At 44.9% G+C, this 19,512-nt stretch overlaps 1 protein-coding gene across 1 annotated transcript in view; it reads right to left on the reverse strand.

Annotated features, from left to right (window-relative positions):
• The window catches only part of cubn (cubilin (intrinsic factor-cobalamin receptor)), a gene marked incomplete at both ends in the record, with an annotated part of 148,059 nt that overhangs the window by 107,750 nt on the left and 20,797 nt on the right, over positions 1-19,512 (reverse strand). The window contains 6 exons of the mRNA XM_080515224.1: positions 1,137-1,318; positions 3,081-3,315; positions 8,549-8,667; positions 15,202-15,394; positions 17,278-17,402; positions 17,679-17,774. Coding sequence (XP_080371350.1) covers positions 1,137-1,318; positions 3,081-3,315; positions 8,549-8,667; positions 15,202-15,394; positions 17,278-17,402; positions 17,679-17,774 — 950 coding nt within the window. The remainder of the gene's footprint in view (positions 1-1,136; positions 1,319-3,080; positions 3,316-8,548; positions 8,668-15,201; positions 15,395-17,277; positions 17,403-17,678; positions 17,775-19,512) is intronic.

The following is a 19,512-nucleotide window of genomic DNA, read 5'->3' on the forward strand; positions in this document are numbered from 1 at the left end:
ACTTTTAATACATTTTGAGCAACAAAATGGAACTCTTGGTTTTAAGTGTAAATGTTTTGTTAAACCGACAGCACCACCTAGTGGCCACCAAACTGCTAAAGCTGGAGAAAATACTTGCAGGTAAAATTATGATTTCTCTCCTTTCTCTCTTTCCCTGACTCTCCTCTATACTGTGTGTGTGTGTGTGTGTGTGTGTGTGTGTGTGTGTGTGTGTGTGTGTGTGTGTGTGTGTGTGTGTGTTACAGTATATTATTGCCACTGTGTTCATGTAATAAGCTACAACTTTGTTTCTAGAAATCTTCAATCCTCAAAGTAGTGGGCCTTCACTCTAAGAAAACCCAGACTTATGTTAGATGTTTACTTATTAATTTATTTGTTTCTATTATTTTTCTAATCTCAACTAAAAGCACATTATAAAAATAGTCTGAATTGAAATATAGTATCTGTGTGTTGAGTGGACATTAATTCTGTGGTTTTGTCTGAATAAATATCATTACAAGCTTCAGTCTTCAGTAGAAAAACAATGCGATAAATCACAAGTAATTACAGAAAATTGTGCAATTAATTAGTTAATTTGTTTGTATTGATTGACAGCACTACTAATAATATCATTGGAGCAGGAACTTTACATTTTCGATCAATTTCACCCCAAAGCTAAAAATGCCAAACTGTTTATGAGAAGTGTTAATAGACTGTAAATAGTGTAAATGACATGATCAATGTATATGTGCAGGAAAAGAGCCTGACAAGGGTAGGGCAGTCGGCCCTTCGTGGTTGTGTTTCATTCCCTTGAATTTGTATTGAACCCAAAGTCTCATCTTTCTTCATCTTTCTGAGAAATGCTCATCAACGTAACATCAATAATTCTACACTCCACAACACACGTCACATCCTCACGTTTAAAACCAACACATTTAACAGAATTCACTAGTTAAAATGATTAAATGCAGATTTTGAACAGAAAAAAAGGTGCTATAGCTAATAATAAATATTAATGTGCATAAGTTAGACTTTAAAAACACAAACACTGATTAATAGAAGCTGCGCTTTGTTGCATGAGAAAGTGAACTACAGTATATATATATATATATATATATATATATATATATATATATAAGAAAAATGTCTTTGCAAACCTCAAGGAAGTCATAGCTGCAGTTGGGGTGACTTTCCAGACTTAGCGTCCCGAATGAGAAGGTGATGAGTAAACCCGGCTCCACTGCAACCGCCCAGTAGCAGTCACGGTCGGGGGGGTACTTTCCAGGGTAGCCCGGGGATTTAATGTTGCCATAGGAGGCAGTTAGTTCACCTCCACAAACTGCAATCAGACGAAAGAAATCATAAAAAAGTACAATAGTCATATTTTTCCTTCAAAAGCAAAATATTAAGAACTGGGAGTCTCAATGACATTTTGGACATTTCACATTATAACTATGATTGCAGATGTTTCAGAAATTGTATTGATTAATAAAGTCATTTTATTTTATGCTGTTCTGTTTCTATGATTCTCATGCCACATTCTATGAAGTTAACTCCAGATCACGTTTTTTGTAGGTGGAAATTTTCAGGTTTTATTGTTTATTTATTCATTTATTTATTTAAGCAACATATCAACAAAACACAAGCCACAAAAGAAAAAACAAAGGAACACAAAGTCAGTGGCGGCTGGTCAATAGAGGGCGCCGCCTCCCCTCATGGAAGCGAGAGGATTTTTTAATATATCAAATATTTGAATGGACTGCAGTACTGTAGAAGTTTTTTTTTAAGACAACAAATTGACTAATAACAACAAATATTGTGAGTGCGTATATGAGCAGTCAAGTTTGCTGCAGAAAGCAACCCCGAGGAGGCGGGGCTTAGTAGCGATCTCACCAATGACTGAATAGCACCAGTGACTGACATGAAATTCAACCAATCACTGTAGTTTCATGTCAGAAACTTGCAGTGTTTTTTAAATCACCAGTCCTGCTCTGTGATTGGCTTAAAGCCACCTGTTTCTGTGAGATGTTGAGATGAAGATAACAAGTGGTGAGTCTCTGTTTATTAACTCTGTCACTTCTCTTTGAATTCACAGTTTGATTATTAACTCTGTCACTTCTCTTCTAATTCAGTTTGATAATTAACTCTGTCACTTCTCTTCTGATTAACTGTTTGATTAACTGTCACTTCTCTTCTAATTCACTGTTTGATTATTAACTCTGTCACTTCTCTTCTGATTAACTGTTTGATTATTAACTCTGTCACTTCTCTTTGAATTCACAGTTTGATTATTAACTCTGTCACTTCTCTTTGAATTCACAGTTTGATTATTAACTCTGCCACTTCTCTTCTAATTCAGTTTTATAATTAACTCTGTCACTTCTCTTCTGATTAACTGTTTGATTAACTGTCACTTCTCTTCTAATTCACTGTTTGATTATTAACTCTGTCACTTCTCTTCTAATTCACTGTTTGATTATTAACTCTGTCACTTCTCTTCTAATTCACTGTTTGATAATTAACTCTGTCACTTCTCTACTAATTCAGTTTGATTATTAATTCTGTCACTTCTCTTCTGATTCACTGTTTGATTATTAACTCTGTCACTTCTCTTCTGATTCAGTTTTATTTATTATTATTATTATTGATTATTATTATTGAGTCATTTTTCTACTCGCATGAGCAATTTTGCCCCAATTTGAAATGTTTTCATCAGGTCTGACATGTGCAAAGTTTCAATACTTTATGAGTACGATTAGGACCTCAAAAACGCATTTTATTTGGCTGACGAAAGTATGATAATCTGAGCAGTTTTAATACAGTCTTCACACTTTCAGTGCTCAAACCCTGATAATAATAGTAATTCCTCACATTCCAGAAGTCATCGCACGGATTGGTGTGAAGACCCGAACTACAAACTCAGCAGTAAGAAAAGGGTTGCGAATTCTGTATTTTAGATATACTATACATATAATTTACATTCACTCAGTTTTGGCTTTGAAATAAATAAAATAAACCTAAACATTTTAAAAGAATCAGTTCTTTTTCTTGATGGTCACTTTAAAAATCAGAAACAAACAGAGGGATGATGAAGGCCCTACCTGGGTCCTGAGACTCCCAGCTGACTGTAAAGCCTCCGGCATTCACAACGTGGTCGGAACGAAACCAAAAATACAGTGAATTGTGGGAGCTGTGAAGCTCGGCGGGGTGACTATGTCCACAGTATTTGCCCATCATGAGAGCAGACGCACTGTCTCCATCATGAATCTGGAGAAAGTCATAGTCACAGTTGGCGCTGTTCTCCAGGTCGAAGTAGGGAAAGATGATACGGACAATCTGAAAAACACAACACAAGCACAACAAGCTGGAATCACTCAAATCAGAATGATCACATGATTCAATGCTGATAATATCCACATTCAGAATGTAAACTATTCCAGTGAGAAGAGATGGAAACATGTAGTATTCAAGATACTTTGGAGTTTCAATCTGTATTTTTACACTTCTAAACAATCTAAACCACAAATCCATCCATCCATCCATCCATCCATCCATCCATCCATCCATCCATCCATCCATCCATCCATCCATTGTCCACCACTTATCCAGGTTAGGGTGGTGGAGGCAGCAGTCCGAGCAGAGTTGCCCAGACTTCCCTCACCCCAGACTCTTCCTCCAGCTCTTCTGGTGACACCCCAAGGAGTTCCCAGGCCATAGAGAGACATAGTCCCTCCAGGTGTCCTGGGTCTGTCCCGAGGCCTCCTACCGGAGGGACATGACCGGAACACCTCCCTAGGGAGGCGTCTATCCCAAACAGATGCCCGAGCCTCCTCAGCTGCTCCTCTGGATGTGGAGGAGCAGTGGCTCTACTCCGAGCTCCTCCTGGTGACTGAGCTCCTCCCCCTATCTCTAAGCGTGACTGAGCTCCTCCCCCTATCTCTCAGGGTGACTGAGCTCCTCCCCCTATCTCTAAGCGTGACTGAGCTCCTCCCCCTATCTCTAAGGGTGACTGAGCTCCTCCCCCTATCTCTAAGCGTGACTGAGCTCCTCCCCCTATCTCTAAGGGTGACTGAGCTCCTCCCCCTATCTCTAAGGGTGACTGAGCTATTCACCCTATCTCTAAGGGTGACTGAGCTCCTCACCCTATCTCTCAGGGTGACTGAGCTCCTCCCCCTATCTCTAAGGGTGACTGAGCTCCTCCCCCTATCTCTATGGGTGACTGAGCTCCTCCCCCTATCTCTAAGGGTGACTGAGCTCCTCACCCTATCTCTAAGGGTGACTGAGCTCCTCCCCCTATCTCTAAGCGTGACTGAGCTCCTCCCCCTATCTCTAAGGGTGACTGAGCTCCTCCCCCTATCTCTCAGGGTGACTGAGCTCCTCCCCTATCTCTCAGGGTGACTGAGCTCCTCCCCCTATCTCTAAGGGTGACTGAGCTCCTCACCCTATCTCTAAGGGTGACTGAGCTCCTCACCCTATCTCTAAGGGTGACTGAGCTCCTCCCCCTATCTCTAAGGGTGACTGAGCTCCTCCCCCTATCTCTAAGGGTGACTGAGCTCCTCACCCTATCTCTAAGGGTGACTGAGCTCCTCACCCTATCTCTCAGGGTGACTGAGCTCCTCCCCTATCTCTAAGGGTGACTGAGCTCCTCCCCCTATCTCTCAGGGTGACTGAGCTCCTCCCCCTATCTCTAAGGGTGACTGACCTCCTCACCCTATCTCTAAGGGTGACTGAGCTCCTCACCCTCTCTCTAAGGGTGACTGAGCTCCTCACCCTATCTCTAAGGGTGACTGACCTCCTCACCCTATCTCTAAGGGTGACTGAGCTCCTCACCCTATCTCTAAGGGTGACTGAGCTCCTCACCCTCTCTCTAAGGGTGACTGAGCTCCTCACCTTGTCTCTAAGGGTGACTGAGCTTCTCCCCCTATCTCTATGGGTGGCTGAGCTCCTCACCCTATCTCTATGGGTGGCTGAGCTCCTCACCCTATCTCTAAGGGTGACTGAGCTCCTCCCCCTATCTCTAAGGGTGACTGACCTCCTCACCCTATCTCTAAGGGTGACTGAGCTCCTCCCCCTATCTCTAAGGGTGACGGAGCTCCTCACCCTATCTCTAAGGGTGACGGAGCTCCTCACCCTATCTCTAAGGGTGACTGAGCTCCTCACCCTATCTCTAAGGGTGACTGAGCTCCTCACCCTCTCTCTAAGGGTGACTGAGCTCCTCACCCTCTCTCTAAGGGTGACTGAGCTCCTCACCTTGTCTCTAAGGGTGACTGAGCTCCTCCCCCTATCTCTAGGGGTGACTGAGCTCCTCCCCCTATCTCTAAGGGTGGCTGAGCTCCTCACCCTATCTCTAAGGGTGACTGAGCTCCTCCCCCTATCTCTAAGGGTGACTGAGCTCCTCCCCATATCTCTAAGGGTGACTGAGCTCCTCACCCTATCTCTAAGGGTGACTGAGCTCCTCCCCCTATCTCTAAGGGTGGCTGAGCTCCTCACCCTATCTCTAAGGGTGACGGAGCTCCTCCCCCTATCTCTAAGGGGGACTGAGCTCCTCCCCCTATCTCTAAGGGTGAATGAGCTCCTCACCCTATCTCTAAGGGTGACTGAGCTCCTCACCCTATCTCTAAGGGTGACTGAGCTCCTCACCCTATCTCTAAGGGTGACTGAGCTCCTCCCCCTATCTCTCAGGGTGACTGAGCTCCTCCCCTATCTCTCAGGGTGACTGAGCTCCTCCCCCTATCTCTAAGGGTGACTGAGCTCCTCACCCTATCTCTAAGGGTGACTGAGCTCCTCACCCTATCTCTCAGGGTGACTGAGCTCCTCCCCCTATCTCTAAGGGTGACTGAGCTCCTCCCCCTATCTCTAAGGGTGACTGAGCTCCTCACCCTATCTCTAAGGGTGACTGAGCTCCTCACCCTATCTCTCAGGGTGACTGAGCTCCTCCCCCTATCTCTAAGGGTGACTGAGCTCCTCCCCCTATCTCTCAGGGTGACTGAGCTCCTCCCCCTATCTCTCAGGGTGACTGAGCTCCTCCCCCTATCTCTAAGGGTGACTGAGCTCCTCACCCTATCTCTAAGGGTGACTGACCTCCTCACCCTATCTCTAAGGGTGACTGAGCTCCTCACCCTATCTCTAAGGGTGACTGAGCTCCTCACCCTCTCTCTAAGGGTGACTGAGCTCCTCACCCTATCTCTAAGGGTGACTGACCTCCTCACCCTATCTCTAAGGGTGACTGACCTCCTCACCCTATCTCTAAGGGTGACTGAGCTCCTCACCCTATCTCTAAGGGTGACTGAGCTCCTCACCCTCTCTCTAAGGGTGACTGAGCTCCTCACCTTGTCTCTAAGGGTGACTGAGCTCCTCCCCCTATCTCTATGGGTGGCTGAGCTCCTCACTCTATCTCTATGGGTGGCTGAGCTCCTCACCCTATCTCTAAGGGTGACTGAGCTCCTCACCCTATCTCTAAGGGTGACTGAGCTCCTCCCCCTATCTCTAAGGGTGACTGACCTCCTCACCCTATCTCTAAGGGTGACTGAGCTCCTCCCCCTATCTCTAAGGGTGACGGAGCTCCTCCCCCTATCTCTAAGGGTGACGGAGCTCCTCACCCTCTCTCTAAGGGTGACTGAGCTCCTCACCCTCTCTCTAAGGGTGACTGAGCTCCTCACCCTCTCTCTAAGGGTGACTGAGCTCCTCACCTTGTCTCTAAGGGTGACTGAGCTCCTCCCCCTATCTCTAGGGGTGGCTGAGCTCCTCCCCCTATCTCTAAGGGTGGCTGAGCTCCTCCCCCTATCTCTAGGGGTGGCTGAGCTCCTCCCCTATCTCTAAGGGTGGCTGAGCTCCTCACCCTATCTCTAAGGGTGACTGAGCTCCTCCCCCTATCTCTAAGGGTGACCGAGCTCCTCCCCATATCTCTAAGGGTGACTGAGCTCCTCACCCTATCTCTAAGGGTGGCTGAGCTCCTCCCCCTATCTCTAAGGGTGGCGGAGCTCCTCACCCTATCTCTAAGGGTGACTGAGCTCCTCCCCCTATCTCTAAGGGTGACTGAGCTCCTCCCCCTATCTCTAAGGGTGACTGAGCTCCTCACCCTATCTCTAAGGGTGACTGAGCTCCTCACCCTATCTCTAAGGGTGACTGAGCTCCTCCCCCTATCTCTAAGGGTGACTGAGCTCCTCACCCTATCTCTAAGGGTGACTGAGCTCCTCCCCCTATCTCTAAGGGTGACTGAGCTCCTCACCCTATCTCTAAGGGTGACTGAGCTCCTCCCCCTATCTCTAAGGGTGACTGAGCTCCTCACCCTATCTCTAAGGGGGACTGAGCTCCTCCCCCTATCTCTAAGGGTGACTGAGCTCCTCACCCTATCTCTAAGGGTGACTGAGCTCCTCCCCCTATCTCTAAGGGTGACTGAGCTCCTCCCCCTATCTCTAAGGGTGACTTAGCTCCTCACCCTATCTCTAAGGGTGACTGAGCTCCTCACCCTATCTCTAAGGGTGACTGAGCTCCTCACCCTATCTCTAAGGGTGACTGAGCTCCTCCCCGTATCTCTAAGGGTGACTGAGCTCCTCCCCCTATCTCTAAGGGTGACTGAGCTCCTCACCCTATCTCTAAGGGTGACTGAGCTCCTCACCCTATCTCTAAGGGTGACTGAGCTCCTCCCCCTATCTCTAAGGGTGACTGAGCTCCTCCCCCTATCTCTAAGGGTGACTGAGCTCCTCACCCTATCTCTAAGGGTGACTGAGCTCCTCACCCTATCTCTAAGGGGGACTGAGCTCCTCACCCTATCTCTAAGGGGGACTGAGCTCCTCACCCTATCTCTAAGGGTGACTGAGCTCCTCACCCTATCTCTAAGGGTGGGCCGAGCCACCCCACGGAGGAAACTCATTTCAGCCATTTGTATCATGGATCTCGTTCTTTCGGTCATGACCCAAAGCTCATGATCATAGGTGAGAAGAGGAATGAAGATCGACCAGTATATCGAGAGTTATATGCTAAATGAATATCATTAATCAACTTATAACATTCTGTCATCAATAGCATATTTTACTGCATTAGTAACAGCTGTACTGACTTTTGTTCTATGTATATTAGATTAAACATGTGGCTACATGTTTATTCTCATATTCATAGAACAAAAGTGCTAGTGCTAACATGTAGCCACCAGCTACTGCTAACAAGTAGGCACCAGCTCATGCTAACATGTAGCCACCAGCTACTGCTAACAAGTAGGCACCAGCTCATGCTAACATGTAGCCACCAGCTAACACTAAACCAGTTGTGATAATGCTAATACAGCTGTTATAATTAAATTACACACAACAATTCAGATTAGAAGTAAAAATAAAACAATAATTTAGCAAGGGGAAAATACAGTACAAATGAACAAATATATCAATAAATACATCTGATTTTATTGTGTGGCCATGTGTAAGTCTCTTTACTAACTCAATGATTCACCCAAATCAAACTGGAAATAGAAATGTTGCTTCTTGCATCAAACATTGAAATAGTATTAAGTGTTTGGAGGGTCTTTTAGTGGCCTACTGTACCAGTTTGAGTCAGTTTAGTTCACGTGACTGACCTTGTTGGGGTCCACCCGGATCACCCAGGCACAGCTGACCTGGTGGTCGTATCCATCATGGCCGGGGGTGTTGGGATGACTGAAGGAACCAGCAGGACCAGTCAGCAAGCCTCCACACACTGCAACACATATTCACACCATCAGCTGATGACATGTCACATGACTGAAACATTGTCTTCTACAAATATTTGTCAGTCAGCGTAAACTGTACCTAAACTATGTTTACAAGTATCTTGGGGATGTTTGTGACGGTGAGTCATCTCACACTGAAGCTGAAGCTGATTCAACACTTAAATGGTTCATAAAACCTGTTAATGAATGTTCATCAGTAAAAAATTAAAGTTTTATGTTCCGATATGTGGAAGAATATTTGAGCAACTCCTGAAAAAAATAAATAAAATAGGAAGTAGATTTTTTTCCTCTACTCTCTCCAGATGACTGTTTCAGTCTATACTCCTCTACTCTCTCCAGATGACTGTTTCAGTCTATACTCCTCTACTCTCTCCAGATGACTGTTTCAGTCTATACTCCTCTACTCTCTCCAGATGACTGTTTCAGTCTATACTCCTCTACTCTCTCCAGATGACTGTTTCAGTCTATACTCCTCTACTCTCTCCAGATGACTGTTTCATTCTATACTCCTCTACTCTCTCCAGATGACTGTTTCGGTCTATACTCCTCCTCTACTCTCTTCAGATGACTGTTTCAGTCTATACTCCTCTACTCTCTTCAGATGACTGTTTCAGTCTATACTCCTCTACTCTCTCCAGATGACTGTTTCAGTCTATACTCCTCTACTCTCTTCAGATGACTGTTTCAGTCTATACTCCTCTACTCTCTCCAGATGACTGTTTCAGTCTATACTCCTCTACTCTCTTCAGATGACTGTTTCAGTCTATACTCCTCTACTCTCTTCAGATGACTGTTTCAGTCTATACTCCTCTACTCTCTCCAGATGACTGTTTCAGTCTGTACTCCTCTACTCTCTTCAGATGACTGTTTCAGTCTATACTCCTCTACTCTCTCCAGATGACTGTTTCAGTCTGTACTCCTCCTCTACTCTCTCCAGAGGACTGTTTCAGTCTGTACTCCTCCTCTACTCTCTCCAGAGGACTGTTTCAGTCTGTACTCCTCCTCTACTCTCTCCAGATGACTGTTTCAGTCTATACTCCTCTACTCTCTTCAGATGACTGTTTCAGTCTATACTCCTCTACTCTCTTCAGATGACTGTTTCAGTCTATACTCCTCTACTCTCTTCAGATGACTGTTTCAGTCTATACTCCTCTACTCTCTTCAGATGACTGTTTCAGTCTATACTCCTCTACTCTCTCCAGATGACTGTTTCAGTCTATACTCCTCTACTCTCTTCAGATGACTGTTTCAGTCTATACTCCTCTACTCTCTTCAGATGACTGTTTCAGTCTATACTCCTCTACTCTCTTCAGATGACTATTTCAGTCTATACTCCTCTACTCTCTTCAGATGACTGTTTCAGTCTATACTCCTCTACTCTCTCCAGATGACTGTTTCAGTCTATACTCCTCTACTGTCTTCAGATGACTGTTTCAGTCTATACTCCTCTACTCTCTCCAGATGACTGTTTCAGTCTGTACTCCTCCTCTACTCTCTCCAGAGGACTGTTTCAGTCTGTACTCCTCCTCTACTCTCTCCAGAGGACTGTTTCAGTCTGTACTCCTCCTCTACTCTCTCCAGATGACTGTTTCAGTCTATACTCCTCTACTCTCTTCAGATGACTGTTTCAGTCTATACTCCTCTACTCTCTTCAGATGACTGTTTCAGTCTATACTCCTCTACTCTCTTCAGATGACTGTTTCAGTCTATACTCCTCTACTCTCTCCAGATGACTGTTTCAGTCTATACTCCTCTACTCTCTCCAGATGACTGTTTCAGTCTATACTCCTCTACTCTCTTCAGATGACTGTTTCAGTCTATACTCCTCTACTCTCTCCAGATGACTGTTTCAGTCTGTACTCCTCCTCTACTCTCTCCAGAGGACTGTTTCAGTCTGTACTCCTCCTCTACTCTCTCCAGATGACTGTTTCAGTCTGTACTCCTCCTCTACTCTCTCCAGAGGACTGTTTCAGTCTGTACTCCTCCTCTACTCTCTCCAGATGACTGTTTCAGTCTATACTCCTCTACTCTCTTCAGATGACTGTTTCAGTCTATACTCCTCTACTCTCTTCAGATGACTGTTTCAGTCTATACTCCTCTACTCTCTTCAGATGACTGTTTCAGTCTATACTCCTCTACTCTCTTCAGATGACTGTTTCAGTCTATACTCCTCTACTCTCTCCAGATGACTGTTTCAGTCTATACTCCTCTACTCTCTTCAGATGACTGTTTCAGTCTATACTCCTCTACTCTCTTCAGATGACTGTTTCAGTCTATACTCCTCTACTCTCTTCAGATGACTGTTTCAGTCTATACTCCTCTACTCTCTTCAGATGACTGTTTCAGTCTATACTCCTCTACTCTCTCCAGATGACTGTTTCAGTCTATACTCCTCTACTCTCTTCAGATGACTGTTTCAGTCTATACTCCTCTACTCTCTCCAGATGACTGTTTCAGTCTGTACTCCTCCTCTACTCTCTCCAGAGGACTGTTTCAGTCTGTACTCCTCCTCTACTCTCTCCAGAGGACTGTTTCAGTCTGTACTCCTCCTCTACTCTCTCCAGATGACTGTTTCAGTCTATACTCCTCTACTCTCTTCAGATGACTGTTTCAGTCTATACTCCTCTACTCTCTTCAGATGACTGTTTCAGTCTATACTCCTCTACTCTCTTCAGATGACTGTTTCAGTCTATACTCCTCTACTCTCTTCAGATGACTGTTTCAGTCTATACTCCTCTACTCTCTCCAGATGACTGTTTCAGTCTATACTCCTCTACTCTCTCCAGATGACTGTTTCAGTCTATACTCCTCTACTCTCTTCAGATGCCTGTTTCAGTCTATACTCCTCTACTCTCTCCAGATGACTGTTTCAGTCTATACTCCTCTACTCTCTTCAGATGACTGTTTCAGTCTATACTCCTCTACTCTCTTCAGATGACTGTTTCAGTCTATACTCCTCTACTCTCTTCAGATGACTGTTTCAGTCTATACTCCTCTACTCTCTTCAGATGACTGTTTCAGTCTATACTCCTCTACTCTCTCCAGATGACTGTTTCAGTCTATACTCCTCTACTCTCTTCAGATGACTGTTTCAGTCTATACTCCTCTACTCTCTTCAGATGACTGTTTCAGTCTATACTCCTCTACTCTCTCCAGATGACTGTTTCAGTCTGTACTCCTCTACTCTCTTCAGATGACTGTTTCAGTCTATACTCCTCTACTCTCTCCAGATGACTGTTTCAGTCTGTACTCCTCCTCTACTCTCTCCAGAGGACTGTTTCAGTCTGTACTCCTCCTCTACTCTCTCCAGAGGACTGTTTCAGTCTGTACTCCTCCTCTACTCTCTCCAGATGACTGTTTCAGTCTATACTCCTCTACTCTCTTCAGATGACTGTTTCAGTCTATACTCCTCTACTCTCTTCAGATGACTGTTTCAGTCTATACTCCTCTACTCTCTTCAGATGACTGTTTCAGTCTATACTCCTCTACTCTCTTCAGATGACTGTTTCAGTCTATACTCCTCTACTCTCTCCAGATGACTGTTTCAGTCTATACTCCTCTACTCTCTTCAGATGACTGTTTCAGTCTATACTCCTCTACTCTCTTCAGATGACTGTTTCAGTCTATACTCCTCTACTCTCTTCAGATGACTATTTCAGTCTATACTCCTCTACTCTCTTCAGATGACTGTTTCAGTCTATACTCCTCTACTCTCTCCAGATGACTGTTTCAGTCTATACTCCTCTACTGTCTTCAGATGACTGTTTCAGTCTATACTCCTCTACTCTCTCCAGATGACTGTTTCAGTCTGTACTCCTCCTCTACTCTCTCCAGAGGACTGTTTCAGTCTGTACTCCTCCTCTACTCTCTCCAGAGGACTGTTTCAGTCTGTACTCCTCCTCTACTCTCTCCAGATGACTGTTTCAGTCTATACTCCTCTACTCTCTTCAGATGACTGTTTCAGTCTATACTCCTCTACTCTCTTCAGATGACTGTTTCAGTCTATACTCCTCTACTCTCTTCAGATGACTGTTTCAGTCTATACTCCTCTACTCTCTCCAGATGACTGTTTCAGTCTATACTCCTCTACTCTCTCCAGATGACTGTTTCAGTCTATACTCCTCTACTCTCTTCAGATGACTGTTTCAGTCTATACTCCTCTACTCTCTCCAGATGACTGTTTCAGTCTGTACTCCTCCTCTACTCTCTCCAGAGGACTGTTTCAGTCTGTACTCCTCCTCTACTCTCTCCAGATGACTGTTTCAGTCTGTACTCCTCCTCTACTCTCTCCAGAGGACTGTTTCAGTCTGTACTCCTCCTCTACTCTCTCCAGATGACTGTTTCAGTCTATACTCCTCTACTCTCTTCAGATGACTGTTTCAGTCTATACTCCTCTACTCTCTTCAGATGACTGTTTCAGTCTATACTCCTCTACTCTCTTCAGATGACTGTTTCAGTCTATACTCCTCTACTCTCTTCAGATGACTGTTTCAGTCTATACTCCTCTACTCTCTCCAGATGACTGTTTCAGTCTATACTCCTCTACTCTCTTCAGATGACTGTTTCAGTCTATACTCCTCTACTCTCTTCAGATGACTGTTTCAGTCTATACTCCTCTACTCTCTTCAGATGACTGTTTCAGTCTATACTCCTCTACTCTCTTCAGATGACTGTTTCAGTCTATACTCCTCTACTCTCTCCAGATGACTGTTTCAGTCTATACTCCTCTACTCTCTTCAGATGACTGTTTCAGTCTATACTCCTCTACTCTCTCCAGATGACTGTTTCAGTCTGTACTCCTCCTCTACTCTCTCCAGAGGACTGTTTCAGTCTGTACTCCTCCTCTACTCTCTCCAGAGGACTGTTTCAGTCTGTACTCCTCCTCTACTCTCTCCAGATGACTGTTTCAGTCTATACTCCTCTACTCTCTTCAGATGACTGTTTCAGTCTATACTCCTCTACTCTCTTCAGATGACTGTTTCAGTCTATACTCCTCTACTCTCTTCAGATGACTGTTTCAGTCTATACTCCTCTACTCTCTTCAGATGACTGTTTCAGTCTATACTCCTCTACTCTCTCCAGATGACTGTTTCAGTCTATACTCCTCTACTCTCTCCAGATGACTGTTTCAGTCTATACTCCTCTACTCTCTTCAGATGACTGTTTCAGTCTATACTCCTCTACTCTCTTCAGATGACTGTTTCAGTCTATACTCCTCTACTCTCTTCAGATGACTGTTTCAGTCTATACTCCTCTACTCTCTCCAGATGACTGTTTCAGTCTATACTCCTCTACTCTCTCCAGATGACTGTTTCAGTCTATACTCCTCCTCTACTCTCTCCAGATGACTGTTTCAGTCTGTACTCCTCCTCTACTCTCTCCAGAGGACTGTTTCAGTCTATACTCCTCTACTCTCTCCAGATGACTGTTTCAGTCTATACTCCTCTACTCTCTCCAGATGACTGTTTCAGTCTGTACTCCTCCTCTACTCTCTCCAGAGGACTGTTTCAGTCTGTACTCCTCCTCTACTCTCTCCAGAGGACTGTTTCAGTCTGTACTCCTCCTCTACTCTCTCCAGATGACTGTTTCAGTCTATACTCCTCTACTCTCTTCAGATGACTGTTTCAGTCTATACTCCTCTACTCTCTTCAGATGACTGTTTCAGTCTATACTCCTCTACTCTCTTCAGATGACTGTTTCAGTCTATACTCCTCTACTCTCTTCAGATGACTGTTTCAGTCTATACTCCTCTACTCTCTCCAGATGACTGTTTCAGTCTATACTCCTCTACTCTCTTCAGATGACTGTTTCAGTCTGTACTCCTCTACTCTCTTCAGATGACTGTTTCAGTCTATACTCCTCTACTCTCTTCAGATGACTGTTTCAGTCTATACTCCTCTACTCTCTTCAGATGACTGTTTCATTCTATACTCCTCTACTCTCTTCAGATGCCTGTTTCAGTCTATACTCCTCTACTCTCTCCAGATGACTGTTTCAGTCTATACTCCTCTACTCTCTTCAGATGACTGTTTCAGTCTATACTCCTCTACTCTCTTCAGATGACTGTTTCAGTCTATACTCCTCTACTCTCTTCAGATGACTGTTTCAGTCTATACTCCTCTACTCTCTTCAGATGACTGTTTCAGTCTATACTCCTCTACTCTCTTCAGATGACTGTTTCAGTCTATACTCCTCTACTCTCTCCAGATGACTGTTTCAGTCTATACTCCTCTACTCTCTCCAGATGACTGTTTCAGTCTGTACTCCTCCTCTACTCTCTCCAGATGACTGTTTCAGTCTGTACTCCTCCTCTACTCTCTCCAGATGACTGTTTCAGTCTATACTCCTCCTCTACTCTCTCCAGATGACTGTTTCAGTCTATACTCCTCCTCTACTCTCTCCAGATGACTGTTTCAGTCTGTACTCCTCCTCTACTCTCTCCAGATAACTGTTTCAGTCTATACTCCTCCTCTACTCTCTTCAGATGACTGTTTCAGTCTCTTCATGCTGATGACCAGTACCTTGCTGAGGACTCTGGCAGAGCGGTCCAGTCCACTGGGAGGTGCAGGTGCAGTAGAAGCCATTAACCCCGTCAGTACAGTTCCCCCCATGTTGACAGGGGACACTCAAGCACTCGTCGATGTTCTGGTCACAGGTGGGTCCGTCCCAGCCTGGATTACAGTTACATGTGTATCCAGGAGCTGCAGTGACGTCCTGAGAAAGAAGCACCAGTTAACGTTCAATCGTTTTCCTTCACACACTGTGACGTAGCGTCTCAGATAAAACATGTCTGAGCTCGGAGGGGGCGTGGCCACCTCACTGTAAGTCCTGGCCCCCCCACCTGGTCTACTGCCTAACCCTCAGTCTGCTGGTTCTGGTCCTCAAACTGCTGGTCCTCCGATTGTTGGTCTTGGTCCTCAGTCTGCTGGTCCTGATCTTCAGACTGCTGGTCCTGGTCCTCAGTCTGCTGGTCCTGATCTTCAGACTGCTGGTCCTGGTCCTCAGTCTGCTGGTCCTGATCTTCAGACTGCTGGTCCTGGTCCTCAGTCTTCTGGTCCTGGTCCTCAGACTGCTGGTTCTGGTCCTCAGATTGCTGGTTCTGGTCCTCAGATTGCTGGTTCTGGTCCTCAGACTGCTGGTCCTGGTCCTCACACTCCAGACAGGAGGTGCGAGAGGGTCCTGAGGCAGGAGGTGCAGGAGGATTCTGAGGTAGGGGGCACTGGAGGAGGTGCAGGAGGATTCTGAGGTAGGAGGTGCAGGAGGATTCTGAGGTAGGGGGCACTGGAGGAGGTGCAGGAGGATTCTCAGGTAGGGGGCACTGGAGGAGGTGCAGGAGGATTCTGAGGTAGGAGGTGCAGGAGGATTCTGAGGTAGGGGGCACTGGAGGAGGTGCAGGAGGATTCTGAGGTAGGGGGCACTGGAGGAGGTGCAGGAGGATTCTGAGGTAGGAGGTGCAGGAGGATTCTGAGGTAGGAGGTGCAGGAGGATTCTGAGGTAGGAGGTGCAGGAGGATTCTGAGGTAGGGGGCACTGGAGGAGGTGCAGGAGGATTCTGAGGTAGGAGGTGCAGGAGGATTCTGAGGTAGGGGGCACTGGAGGAGGTGCAGGAGGATTCTCAGGTAGGGGGCACTGGAGGAGGTGCAGGAACTGGGCCACACAGTGATGCAGCTGGACAGGACACTCTCCATGGCCCCTCTGTAAAGGTGAACATGATGGGGGCGGGGCTACGACTCTCCTCATCTTGCAGAAGAAGAACAGATGTGATGTGGACCTGGTGCTCCAGCAGAGACCTTCTGTGACCTTCCCTCCCAGGAACCACTGATGTTCAGAGGAACACGCTGGGTGTGTCGCCTCCTTAATATACAACAATCTCCTTTGCTGTGTGCAAACTATACCCAGTGATCACGAAATACGTCAGACAGACGGTCATTACCGAGAAAAACGCTCTTGGTCTGGTTAATATCCTCTTAAAGCCGGTCTCATGTCCCAATTTCTGCTGCTCTGCAAAATGTGGAATGGATTTCCTGAACGGAGGCGGGTCTCAATGAGATATGAGTAATGAGTCAGGAAATTCATTCCACAGTTTGCAGCCAGCGAGGATGTTAGGGAAGTTAGCATTGCGGCTATCTAACTTTTCATTGCTTGGACGTATTTTACGCTCAAAGCATCAGCGTGGATGTTATCGAAGCCGTTGCAAAGCGAGGCGCTCTGCCACCAGACGTCATCGTTTTAAACTTCGGCTCTCCAGGAGAACAACTCTGACATCAAAACAATGACCAGCAGCTCCTCCAGGCTGTCAGCAGGTGATTCACACCTCCGTGCTAAACTCCCTGAATATAGTCCCAATTAAAGTTTTTGTATACATTTCCTGGACATTACATGGACGTCTTGTCTGGAAATTGTAGAAACGTCGATGGACGTGCTGTCACAAAATCAACTGTTACTCTGAGTACATTTTATATGAGCTCATTTTTACTTTCATTTAAGTAAATTTGTACTTTTTTTTATCAAAGTAATTGTACTTTTACTTGAGTAGAATATGTCTTGTGGTCTTTTGACTTCTGTATGACAGTGATTTGTCCATGTGAACACACTCACCACACACTGGCCGTTCACACAGGGGTTACTGGTCTGACAAGCATTGCTGGTCTGAGTGCAGCCACTTGGTCCATAACCACTGCCGACGTAGCCTGGTGGGCAGGTACACACTGGCAGGCTGGAGCCTGGGAAATGTGACAGTTCAGCACAAAATACTGAAATACATGACAGACATTATGCTTTGTAGAGAATTATTTCTCAAAAGATACCGTTTCCTCATGGTAAATGATTGTAAGAACATTGTTCCTTACAATGGAAAACATTGTTTAGAGATTGGGGACAATTGTCTTTATGCTATTCGCCATAAGTCATATTATGCAAATGACATTTTGGGGACTCTGAGTGCACACATACAGACACGTTCATCCACAAAATGAATGTTGTGTTAATGTGTACTGAACCTGGGCTGGACGTGCAGGAAGCAGAGGGGTAACAGCCTCCATTGTTGCTGGCACAGATATCAGCCTGTGAGCAGGTCTTCCCATCTCCTTCGTAGCCTGCACAAAGACACAAGAGCAGAAGAAAAAGCTGAGCCCACCACACAAGCTTTTTCTGCAAAAATAACGTTTGCATTCACACGCACCTTCTGTCTCTCCCCCCCCTCCCTCTTTTTTGCTGCCCCACTGTGAACAAGCGTATAAAGCTAAACGCTATTCTTTTAGTTACTCTTGGTGATTGTTATCAACAACTGATCCTACTTCAGTCTGATCTCACAGCTGACAATTGAGCACAGGAGCGCCTCCAGGACATCCTCACACGTATTCCTAAAACACAGCACCGACTAGTGGCCCAACAAGCAACTACATCCTGTCAGTGTTTCTGGCATTTTCATTTCTACTCGGCTTGTAAATCTCCATCACTGACAACGATTCGATACGAACCTCGATATTCTACCAACGACACATCAGTGATTCATTGAATCCCCTGGTGATACGATACACTCCTGTTTCAGATTCCATACGATTTGATACGAAACTATTTGATTTGATACGATGCGATGTGATTCGATTCCATATGATTTGCTATAATACGATTCCATACGATTTGGTATAATATGATACGATTCGATGTGATACGATATGATATGATTCGATACGATATGATACGATTCGACATGATGCGATTCCATATGATATGATTCGATATGATGCGATTCCATATGATGCGATTCCATATGATGCGATTCCATATGATGCGATTCCATATGGTGCGATTCCATATGATACGATTCGATATGATGCGATTCCATATGGTGCAATTCCATATGATGCGATTCGATATGATTCGATACGATACAACTCGATTCAATTCCATACGATGTGATTCGACACGATTTGATTCAGTACAATTTGATTTGATTTGATTTGATGCGATGTGATTCCATACGATACAATATGATGCGATTCAACATGATGTCAAGAAATGATACCAACATTGTAAATAGAAAAGAAGAAGCTGCAGTTATATGTGGTACAAGAGGCAGAGGATTTATTCTTTTTTCAGTCCTCATAAGCAGCACATTTAACAAAAAGTTCACATTTTGCTTATACTCTAGTAGAACTATGCTTCACTTTATGCTTCTTCTTTTAGTCCTCTTAAAAAGCACAGGAGAAAAAACAGCATTGGGATTTTGGACCAGATTCAACATAAGGAACAGAAATTGGTTCCTCACATTTGGAACTAGTTTTATCACACCGTCACAACGTAAACAGTAAACAGTTTAACAACAACAATCACTGTCAATGAGGAACTGAAAGTGACACTTTCCATAGTATATTGTTCATATTCCTTCAACCAGACTGATTCTACACTAAGATTTATAATAGAAATAATCCGAATGATAATAACCTCTCACAACTGTTATTGAACTATTATTTGTCAGAAGCAGCTGCTGTAAACAGACTGACTCTCACTGAGTGTCTGACTCACTGAGTCATATTCAATGTAAATAACACGAAAAATAAATAAATACAAATAAAATACACTTTTGAAAACAGATAAATGTAAATGCCACTCTCACTGCAACACCTAACCTGGTGGTTTATTTCATGTTATTAGTTCAGGAAGAAGAGTTAGTCCACGTGTTCAAGAAGAAGAGTTAGTCCACGTGTTCAGGAAGAAGAGTTAGTCCACGTGTTCAGGAAGAAGAGTTAGTCCACGTGTTCAGGAAGAAGAGTTAGTCCACGTGTTCAGGAAGAAGAGTTAGTCCACGTGTTCAGGAAGAAGCGGTAGTCC

The sequence above is a fragment of the Blennius ocellaris genome (assembly GCF_963422515.1).
Source record: "Blennius ocellaris genome assembly, chromosome: 19".
NCBI classification, from domain to species: Eukaryota; Metazoa; Chordata; class Actinopteri; order Blenniiformes; family Blenniidae; genus Blennius; species Blennius ocellaris.